The sequence below is a fragment of the Canis lupus genome, chromosome 16 (assembly GCF_011100685.1).
Source record: "Canis lupus familiaris isolate Mischka breed German Shepherd chromosome 16, alternate assembly UU_Cfam_GSD_1.0, whole genome shotgun sequence".
NCBI lineage: Eukaryota > Metazoa > Chordata > Mammalia > Carnivora > Canidae > Canis > Canis lupus.
Window position 1 is genome coordinate 41875559 of NC_049237.1, and position 12033 is coordinate 41887591.

The following is a 12033-nucleotide window of genomic DNA, read 5'->3' on the forward strand; positions in this document are numbered from 1 at the left end:
TACTGATTGCCTATTTCTTTTTATTCAGCTGCTCCTATATCAGTGTTTCTGCCTTAGATAATAAACTCTTTATAGTCTAGATAATAATTTTTTTTAATCCTCTTTGTATTTTAACCTACAGAATTCCACACAACGTGCAAAAAAGAGGGAGGTGGGAATCTGGATAGAAATATGCTTTCGTACGCATGCATTAAATATATTAAGTGCTCCAAGGAAAAAATGGATTCACCATAATTTAATTAGGAGGCCCTGGGACACAGGCACTTAATCTCTGGCTGCTGTCCCATCAGTGGGCCTGAATTTGTTGGCTATTGAAAAGCATCAACAGCACAGGGGATTTTGCAGAAAAGAGTCACGTCAGATGGCTCAGATGTGTGCTATCTCTGACCTCTCCTTCCTGCCACTCACACAATGAATTATATCCACTCTTTTGTTGTTGTTGTTCTGAGATATTTTTACTTATAGTAAACAGTGTCACTCCAAATTCACCTTATTTGGCTGCTACTTTACGTTGGATTTCACTTTGGCTGTTTGTACAGAACACTGCACAACTATGCAAGGATAAACCAAGAATGGGAACAAATTAAAACTAGCAATAGTGAGTACTCTGGGAGACAGAAAGCATGGTATTAGTTTCCAGATTGATGAGATACTTATCAGAACTTCTACGTAATGGGAATCCCTGGATGGTTCAGTGGTTTAGTGCCTGCCTTCGGCCCAGGGCGTGATCCTGGAGTCCCAGGATCAAGTCCCGCATTGGGCTCCCTGCATGGAGCCTGCTTCTCCCTGTGCCTGTGTCTCTGCCTCTCTCTCTCTGTCTCTCATGAATAAATAAATAAAATCTTAAAAAAAGAACTTCTATGTAATGAATTATGTCTGCCACAAAAGTGGAAAGTTATAGTTGTTAAACAGACTTGCAACAAAAAGATAAGTCTTGGTTCTAGGATTCCCTATAATCAATCTTTACCCATACTCTAATGTTCTAAAACCATTTAGAAAAACAATAAGATACATATGTATATATAGATCAGTCTACATCTACAATCTACATCTTGTCTATACATCAATCAATCACTTCTATAATGGGTATGAGAGAATCAAAGGGTTAAGAGGAAAATTGTTCTGCAGAATTACTTAACTTTTCCCCTGGTTATGTCTTTCCTTTCTAACTGTTTTATAATAGTGCCCTGTACATATTAGGCAATCAGTAAATATTTGTCGATTGGTTATAAAGAGCAAAGAACATTTACATAAAGACTTTACATGTTCATCTCACATCTGGGAGTTCACCCTGTCCATTCATTTGTTCATGCAGGCATACACTGCACATCTGTTATGTATAAAGCCCTACCATAGATGCTGGGTTGGTTTCCTAAGAAAGAACTAGACACAGATCCTGCTCTCAGTGAGCTTCTGGTCTTAAGCAAAATGATTACAGATGGCTATCTGTAATATATAGTAGAGAGCAACAGAGAAATATAAGTGCTCCTAGCATCCAGAAGGTGAACGGAATAGAGAAATAGAAGGACCAGGAAATAGGGAGGTTTTTTGTTTTATTTTGTTTTGAAGACTTGTTTTAGAGAGAGAATAAGAGACAGACTGTGAGAGAGTGTGCACGTGCATTCATGTGTGCAAGTGAGGGGAGGGGCAGAGGGAGAGAATCCTCAAGCAGACTCTGCTAAGCCTGGAGTCAGATGCATCCATGGCCGTAAGATCAAAACTGAGCCGAAACCAAGAGCCAGACGCACAACAAGGCACCCAGGTACCCCTAAAAGAGAGTTTTTGATTTTAAGAAATGGAGTGGAGTTACAATTATGTGGGCATTAAAACCTAAATCAGATGCAAGATGAAATTCACATACAGTTAAAGTCTCCCAGAAACTCATTAAGAGTTTGCCCTGTTGGGGATCCCTGGGTGGCACAGTGGTTTAGCGCCTGCCTTTGGCCCAGGGCGCGATCCTGGAGACCCGGGATCGAGTCCCACGTCGGGCTCCCGGTACATGGAGCCTGCTTCTCCCTCTGCCTATGTCTCTGCCTCTCTCTCTCTCTCACTGTGTGCCTATCATAAATAAATTTAAAAAAAATTAAAAAAAAAAAGAGTTTGCCCTGTTGTGGACTGACAAAACATCTCTCAGTATGTCCAACCAAGCGAGGTTTTTCTTCTAGTGTTTGATCTACTCCTTCTCTAACTGAGTATCTGATAAAGTGTTTGGTTTGTATTTGGGGGCCAGGTTGTATAGGGGGAAAAAGTATTTTGAAACACTGGGATTACATGGATTGTGGAAGGTTCATGCCATGTTAGGGATTTAGGAACCAAAGGAAGAGCAGACACCTTTCATCTCACATTCACTTCTGGGCCTTTCCTCACTGAGAGGCCTTTCCTTGCCTGATCTATTTAATTTGCATTTTCTACTTGTTTGTATAATAAATTCATGTAAATTAAACATAGGTAGTGATGCGATGCCACTGAATATGTAGGTATTAGGGAGAAGGGCAATAGCCCAGCAATGGAATATGAACAAAGGATAAAAACATCCAGGAAGTAGGACACCTGGCTGGCTCAGCCATTGAGCATCTGTCTTCAGCTCAGGACGTGATACTGGGATCGAGTCTCACATCAGGCTCCTTGCAGGGAGTCGGCTTCTCCCTCTGCCTATGTCTCTGCCTCTCTGTGTGTCTCTCGTGAATAAATAAAATCTTTTTTTTAAAATGAAAATGTACAGGAAGTTCATAGGCAATTTTGAGTTTCTTGTATCCTAGACCCAAGTTCAAGTACTGGTCTTCCTCTAACCAGCTGTCTGCTGATAGTCAAGTTACTTAACAGCTCTACATCTCCATTTTCTTCCTAGTAAATTCCAACTTATGTTTTTGGACAAGACTTAATAAGAATGTCTATGATGTAGTAAATAAATATCCTAAGGAAGGTACATGATAAGATGAGCACTGGGTGTTATATTGGCAAATTTAATTTAAATAAAATACATTTAAAAACAAAACAAAACACAAAAATAAAAGTACCAATAGCCTCCCACACCCCCTAAAAAAACTTAGTAAATATTCAATAATATTAGATTCCTCTTGCTTCTCCTCTACCTCACTAATCATACTGCAGGAGCAGACAGGCAGTGAGGTGAGGCTAACAAGGGCAGCTTGTGCCAAATTAGAAACTTACATTCCAAGTTATACCCCAGAGTCATCCAGAGGAAATCTAATGTTAGCCATGTATATAACCTTAATTTCCACTAGCTACATTTCTTAAAAGTTTAAAAGATTAAATTTTATATATTTTATTTAACCCAGAATATCCAACATATCACCATTTCAACATATAGTCAACAGAAAAGTTATTCACAAGGAATCCTACATCACCTCTTATCTACAGTCTTTGAAATCCATGTGTATTTTAACGCCTATCTGCATATCTTAATTCAGCCTCATTGCACTTCAAGTGCTTGGTAGCTTCATAAAGCTAGTAGCTTCCATATTGGACAGGTCAGCTGTAGACAATGGAGAACCACTGAAGGTTTTAATCAGTAGAGTGGAATGCTTTGGAAAGATAAATCTGTTAGCAGTACTTGGGGTAGATTATAGTGAAAAGAATGCAGGTCTAAAGACTAAGAAGTTATCATAATCTAGTGGACAGTTATCCAGAGTCTGAACAAGGTTGGCATCAGTATGAATGGAAAAGAGGGGATGAAGGAGAGCCACACTGTGGGAATGAGGGCTCACAGCACTTGGTGACTCATCTCATGTGAGAGGGAAAGGAGAGAAAGGGGTTGAACATGGGATCGTTCCAATTTTAGTATATGTGCTGCCGAAGCGAGCATTGAACATGGGATTGATTGGGCTAGATATAGTAAAACAAAGTAATTGGTTTATTAGAAAATAGACAAATTATTTCCTACATTTGCTATTACATGGTTTCCAATTTAGCTTAGTTGGTTATATAAACCAGCTTTCCAATTCCTTCCTTACATATTAAAGAGAAACAGAAAGACTATATACTACTATAATTTAAAAACTAGGTAAATGTTTACAACTCCTTCTCAAAAAAATATTTTTGGACAAAGCTGTAAAATGTTCATCAAATACCTGATCTTACTATCTATTAGCTTGGTAACTTGCAAAGGCACAGAGCAAGTGCCTGGCTCTCCTGCCCCAGACCAGCAACCATATCATAGTAGCCTCTGCAGGAAATGAACATAGATTTGTTGAACTGAACTACAGAACAAGCAAATTGGACAGTTTTCTTCTTGAGATATTATGTAATATGCCTCTTTTTAAACTGTGATTGAAAAATATCAAAAGAGGGGAGGGAGCCTTGGTAGCTCAGTCGGTTAAGCATGTCACTCTTGATTTTGGCTCAGGTACAATCTTAGGGTTATGAGATCAAGCCCTGGGTTGGGCTCTAAACTCAGCAGGGAGTCTGCTTGAGGTTCTTTCCCTCTGCCCCTCCCCCAGCTCAAGTGCACACACTCTCTCTAATATGCTGAGTGAAATAAGTCAATCGGAGAAGGACAAACATTATATGGTCTCATTCATTTGGGGAATATAAATAATAGTGAAAGGGAATAGAGGGGAAGGGAGAAGAAATGGGTAGGAAATATCAGAAAGGGAGACAGAACATGAGAGACTCCTAACTCTGGGAAATGAACTAGGGGTGGTGGAAGGGGAGGAGGGTGGGGGGTGGGGGTGACTGGGTGGCGGGCACTTAGGGGGGCACTTGATGGGATGAGCACTGGGTGTTATTCTGTATGTTGGCAAATTGAACACCAATAAAAAATAAATTTATTATTAAAAAATAAATAAATAAAATCTAAAGAGCTTAAGTATAATCTCATCCCAGTGGTTTTTTTTTTTTCCCCTTAGATATTTGTAGTTTTTGTTGCTAGGCCAGTAGCATATGTTCACAGAAACTTGGTTTTCTCAATGAATTTTAAGCAGTCTCTGAACTAATATCCTTGTAGAATGTCACAGAAGAATAAGTAAGCAAAGAAAACCTGTTTTGCATTTGTTGTACCAGAAACTAGTTTAGAATTAGATGGAAATTCTGAAGAGTCCCCAGACCCATAATGGGGGTTACTTCAGAAGTGTTCTTTGACCCACAAATATAATAAATCTCGTTTTTCAAAGCATTAAATTAAAGGTGATATGGAAAGCTACATACAGTTAGACAACTGTAAAATAATGCCAATATAGGCTGGAGATGTACGTAACAATTACCTTATGTCATTGTTGGTCTAAATGATTCTGGAAAAGAAAAAATAGGGAGAAATGTTTCGATCCCAAATTTCTAGAGAATGACTCAGGTATCAAGTGAGTTGACAAAGCATAATTGCAAGAATTATATCTGGTCTTATCATTCATTAACTGAACAGTACTCACAAGACAAGAGCATGAACACTGGCCCCCCTCCTACACCCCTCAACTCAATCAGAAAAACTGTTTAGAGGGTAGACATCCTTACCTCAGAGAGTAGGTGCTGAATCACAACTGTTAATGCTTCAAACTTGATATTGCCACAGGAAAGAAGCTGCTTGAGATGCAGGATAAATCCACTTTGGTTTTCACATTTTGTTTTATACTGGGCCAACTCAAGTGTTTTTTCAGAGGATAGCACATCTGGAGATGTCTGTGTCTGGATACACAAACTTCTGGGATTCTTTTGCCTGCCCTTTTCAACTGTAAAGGGAATAAGTATACATAGGAAAATATGTGACTTTAATTTTTATAATCACTACCATCTGGGTTCAAAAACAACTAGATAAACCACAGAAATACATTTAAGTTATGTTTACGTAAGGAAAGCATATGGATCAGAACAGGAATTAATCAACTATCTAGATGTTTGGAACTTATAAACACAGACAATGTCTTTAGCTCCGACTTAAGATTTACGTGGGGCAGAGAATTATGTATATGAAACAATTAGATTTAGCAATCCAAAAACATGAAAATTATGTGCAAAATAATATTCATATCATAATTTCTAATTTTCTAGGTAAATTGGTATAGTACCCTGTGACAAGTTCCCTGACTATATTCTGATCACATATGCTGAAAGAAAAACATAAGTGATTGGCCTTTCAATGCCTCTCCCTCTTCCTACACATTTTCTACATCTTCCCATCTTTTCCTGCTGATGGCCAGGTTATTACAAAGATTTATACTGCTGATGAGTCATTTCCTAATCTCTAGTAAATCATTACATATATTGAAAAATCTACTCACATTTTGCTCCTTAAGTGCTAAAAGCACTTATACTCTTGACTATACTTTTCCGTTTTCTATGAAACACAACGTTTACTGTTTTTCCCTTCTCCAAGTAGTAGTAAGGGCCTATGTATTTTTTTTAAGCTCATACTAATACTCCAAATCCAACTAAGATGCTGTGCTGATTATTCATTTTCTATGCCCCAGTGTCCTGGGAATTAGTCTCCTTTAAATGAACAACTGTTCAGTGTTGGAACTATTCCAAATGTCCCAGTCACTTTAAATATCAAACAATTTTTTTAACGGAACACACAAAACAAGCTCCTTAGCTTCTTGAAATAAGTAGGCCAAGTAATCAAAACAAAACTAAATCTGAAAAAAAGATACAAGAAGCTGAGAGAGAAAAAAAATGTTCCCTTGTTCTCAGAGGCATTCCCTACAATATTCACATTCTGTGGTAGCAAACCTAAGAACATTTTATAGACAGGAATTATTTTCTATAATTCTTCAGAGGGCAGCCCCGGTGGCTTAGTGGTTTAGTGCCTGCCCTCAGCCCAGGGCGTGATCCTGGAGACCCGGGATTGAGTCCCACCATCAGGCTCCCTACATGGAGCCTGCTTTTCCCTCTCCCTGTGTCTCTGCCTGTCTCTCTCTCTGTCTCTGTCTCTCTCTCTCTCATGAATAAATAAAATCTTTAAAAAAAAAGAGAGAAATCTATCAGATTTCTTTAAAAAACATTCTTCAGAGGAGGAAAGCTATAGTAATTTCTTGAAGGAAAATAAACAATCCTCAGTATTTATGCTCCAAGAACCAGTGACAAAATACACTCAATATATTCTTTTTAAAATAGGAGATGGGGGGAGGCTCTCATTTTCTATGGTACTTTCTATGGTTAAAGAATTCGTATTTGTGTTAATACTTGATAACTCATGATTATAAGATGACTAAAATATCTATTGTGTTTTAAAAATACTTAAAGAGAAGGGGAAAGTATTTGCCTATTAGTCTTTCTCAGTAATCATTAACGGCTGTTTAGCACTAACCACCACTTCCAAAGCAGATGAAGAAAAGTGACCTAGTTCATAGTCATAATATTAAAATCCTGAAGGGAGAACTTTATAAGGTCCCATATTAATGAACTAATTAATGAAAAATAATCTAAATATTTTACAGTTTGTCAAAGTACTTGAAATTAGTAGTCCTTTATTTAAATCATTTCCTAAAATGTTCTTAGGTGTTCTATTTCTCATGTAACATATAATAATTACATAGTGTTTTATTGCTCATTGAGTGTTCTCACTTTTCCTCTCTTTCATCCACTCAGTAGCTCTCCACAGGGAAAGCAAGGTTCCAGGATGGGAAGGGTGTTGTCCATGCACGGATGGCATCCATAGGACAGGTTCAAAGTCAGAAGCTAGGCTTCCTCGCATTCTCTACTGTTCCCACCCACCTTGGAAAGTGGAGATAGGGTGGAGATGTCCTATAAAACCAAAAATAGGGGCACCTGGGTGGCTCAGTGGTTGAGAGTCTGCCTTTGGCTTAGGTCATGATCCAGGGATCCTGGGATCAAGTCCTACATCAGGCTTCCCACAGGGATCCTGCTTCTCCCTCTGCCTATGTCTCTGCCTCTCTCTGTGTCTCTCATGAATAAATAAAAGTCTTTAAAAACTAATTTAAAAAATAAAACTAGGGGATCCCTGGGTGGCACAGCGGTTTGGCGCCTGCCTTTGGCCCAGGGCGCGATCCTGGAGACCCGGGATCAAATCCCACATCGGGCTCCCGGTGCATGAAGCCTGCTTCTCCCTTTGCCTGTGTCTCTGCCTCTCTCTCTCTCTCTGTGACTATCATGAATAAATAAATAAATAAATAAATAAATAAATAAATAAATAAATAAATAACAAAATTAAAAAAAACGAAAAATAACTATTTATGCTATAATTGTAACAAAATGTCATTTTAGTATATCAAGCCTGTTATTTGGATACTCTTCAATAAACCTACATATAGATAAACATCTGTGTTTTATTACAGTTTTACATAATTGTATACAAACAGCAAAAAATAGCCTTTAACTCTTTGGTAATCTAGAATTTCCCATAACCTATTGATATAAATTCATTCTTCTAATATCATTGCTATGTCCTACCAATATTTACTGAAATATTCTTTAATTTATTGATAGATTGCTTTATTATTTCTTGAATCCCTTAACAATGTTTGATTCTCTTTCTAGAATTTCTATGCTAATTATTTTTTTAATTTAACACAACATCAGAGTTTGAAAAATGTTAGGTTATAATTATTTATAAAATTTGAGATGTAAATATTTTATATTAACATTTTTGAAGAAAACATTCTTTAAAATTCTTGCCTACTGAGACTTCCAGATGAATTTCACTGGTCATATTCTAGTAAGTTATTTCATAGGGAGATACATTTAAATTAGTTTATTGAACATTCTTTTTCCACCTTCAGGTTCAAAATACAGGTACTCCTTTTGTAACACCAGATTTTATATCTTCCTTCAAATTTCTTATGCCAAAGTTAGGCAAGAGCTACATATCATGTTTGGTTTTTTCGTAAACTAAATTTCTCTCACTGTATGTTCTTACGATTTACTTAAAGTATTTGCTAGTAATATTGTTTGGATAAATCACTTGATATTGTTTATCTTTTTTCTTATTAAACACTTAATTCCATTTCTAATATTATTTTAAAAAAAGAATGATAGCTTTATTTTTCTCTGGTTTAAGATTAGCTATGTTTCTCAATGTACATAAAGTAGATTTTAAAATAATACATCTGTATCATGCCAAGAATCTGTCCATACTGTTTTTGAGGTGTTTAAAAAACGTAAGTTGGATTTGTCGACTGTATACCGGGCCTCTGAAACCATTATGGTTTTTACTAGCTTGTTTAATTTGATCAATTTTGTTAAGGTTTTTTTTTTTTTTTTTAAGATTATATTTATTTATTCATGAGAGATACAGAGAGAGACAGAGACCCAGGCAGAGGGAGAAGCAGGCTCCATGCAGGGAGCCCGATATGGGACTCGATCCTGGGACTCCAGGATCACGCCCTGGACCAAAGGCGGGTGCTAAACTGCTGAGCCACCCAGGGATCCCCCATTAAAGGTTTTCTTAAGCCATAGTGGCTTCAAATTCCTAAGACACATTCTTTCCTTTTTTAAATTAATTGCCCCCCTTTTACCATCTGAAATATAATTTCTCCCCATTTTTTGAGGTATAAATGACATTTAACATTATATTAGTTTCAGATGCGCAATGTAATGATTCACTATATACTGGGAAATGATGATGCTAATAGTCTAGTTAACATTTTATCAGACACAGTTACAACTTTTTTTTTCTTATGAGAACTTTAAATATTTACTCTCTTAACAAGTTTCAAATATACAATAGAATATTATCAACTCTAGTCCCATGCTGGATATTACATACTCACGGCCTGTTCATTTGAAAACTGAAAGTTTGCACCTTTTGACCTTATTCACCCATTTCACAACCCCACCCTACTCCCCAAGACAAACTCTTAATTTTTTCCAATATGTCAGTGGAACAGGATCAACCGTTCCCTAGTTTGCTGCTGAGAATTCAGATGGCTTAAGTCCATGAGTGAGACTGGCAACTATACATTTCCTTTATTATTTTGTTTGCTTTAGCTTCTCATAACAAAGTGGCATCTGTGCTTATAAAAGTCCTATTCTCCAATATTTTGGGACTGTGAACTGTTTTCAAGGGCACATAAACTCTGTGGAAGGGTAGAAAATTCTCTCGGACCCAACAATGTATTAGGAATGCTAAGATCACTCTAGAATGAACGTGAGTAGTTTTTGTTAAGGTACAGCCTGGAAAACATCAATTGCCCAAGTCTGACTACACCCCAGTGACACACATCTCTTGGTGCTTAGCTGTTTTTCATTTGTGCTTTGCCTGGTTCCGGCTTCACCTGCAGCTCTGGTGCTAAGGTGTTAACTCTAAGGATAGGAGGGGGGGAGCGATGACACCTGTGCTTCAATAAAAGCCAGCTGTTCACATGATAGCCACCTTTTCTTTCAGGCTTTCTTAATGGCTGGGGAACTGGCATTTTGAGAGTCAGGGAGCCCCTAGTATCAGCATCAGCTCTTACCTATCCAGTCACGAAGACCTCAGACGCAACCCCTGGAATGCAACACTGGTCTGCCTCTGGTAGTAATGAAATAGTCAGACCTGAGCATCATGAGGCCATTTTCAACATTACCCACCAAGAACTGCATTCAAACATTTAAAACACTTCTGATCATGTTGGTCTGCATAACTTTATACACTCATATTGATGTTTAAGAACTTAAAAGCTTTGTGATAAGCCTTCTCTACTACATTCTAACATCAACTGTTGACTTCATAGCTGGTCAGCAAGAACTTATCTTATTGTGAATCCTACACAGGAGTGCAATGACATAACTGAAGGATTGATGCTGCAAACTTGTTTGCAAAGACAAGATCAAGAAACAAGCCAACTGTCCATAAGTAGAGGACTGGCTAAACAAATTTATGGTACATTTACATAGTGAAATATCACAACTGTAATGAAGAACTAGGACAGATTCTGCAGTAAATGAGAAAACAGTACAGAGCAATGTAGATAATAAGCTCTGTTGTGTAAAGACAATGAAAATGTAAGAGTACATTTTCTATTTTGCTTATAAATTCCTAACAAAATTATTGCATAATACACATACAAGTACTGACAATGTTTACCTTTTCAGAAAAGAGAATAGGAACCAGACAGATACAAGGTGTTCTAGTATATTTTTTTATACTCTTTAATCATTGGGTAAACCTATCACCTTTTCAAAATTAAGAAGTATTTTTTAAAGGTGGTTAAACTGAATTCTGAGCCCTTTAATCATCAACACTTAGCCATAAAAAAAAATAGTCTGTGTTTCTTCCTTGGGGAATAGAGATGGGAATCTAAATAATACAGATTTTGTTGTTATATGTGACAACTCAAAATAGATTTACATTTAAGGAGGAAAGAAAACACTGATATATTAGTCTTCTAAGAGTAGATGTCTTCAAAATTTAACTTAAGAGCAAATAAACTGTAAACAGACTGCCCTCCACCTAGAGCTGGAAAATCAAGTTGTGACCTCAATCTTCTGCTCCATATACAGTACTCCCAAAGGATAAAATCGTACATGGTAGCTGATGACCTAGTTTGAGCATCTTTCCCCCCTCCTCACTCCTGGCCCAATTGAAGATCAGAGATGATGCAAAAATCTCCAGCGATGCTCAAAGCCCTAATGCTCATAAAGAGGGTACTTCATAATACTAAAAGAACAGTTTTGCTTAAATCCTATAGGAATCATGATTTATTGCAAATCAAAATATGAACCAAACTTGCCCTTGTGTCTTTTTTAACATGTTTCCATTTTTATAATGCAGCTGAATTTAAAAATGTAAAATCGTTTATTTTACCATTAACAGGACATGTGATTTCAAAGAATCAACTTAGAAACCCTTAAAGTTGCATGTTACCTTCTACACAGATCTGGATATCCATCAACAAGATAGTTAGAATATCGTGTGTGATCCAATCTTCCTGGTACCGACTCTAATGAAATTGAAACCTCCATCAGGAAAACAAAAGTCGTGAATTTAAGACATGTGCTTACTTGAAAGCCAATTGGATAACACTGTTTGCTATCTTTGCTCCTTTCAATCCAAAATTTCAATTTAATAAAATTTCAGACTAGCCTAATGCATGTATTTATCACTGTCTTGAAGAAAGTAGTAGGGTAAAGAGAAATAGGCCCTCT

At 37.1% G+C, this 12033-nt stretch overlaps 1 protein-coding gene across 6 annotated transcripts in view; it reads right to left on the reverse strand.

The window, feature by feature from the left end:
• Positions 1-12033, reverse strand: part of MTUS1 (microtubule associated scaffold protein 1) — a 165513-nt gene that overhangs the window by 32743 nt on the left and 120737 nt on the right. For all 6 annotated transcript variants that reach the window (XM_038560269.1, XM_038560268.1, XM_038560267.1 and 3 more), the window contains one exon: positions 5467-5681. In XM_038560269.1, coding sequence (XP_038416197.1) covers positions 5467-5681 — 215 coding nt within the window. The remainder of the gene's footprint in view (positions 1-5466; positions 5682-12033) is intronic.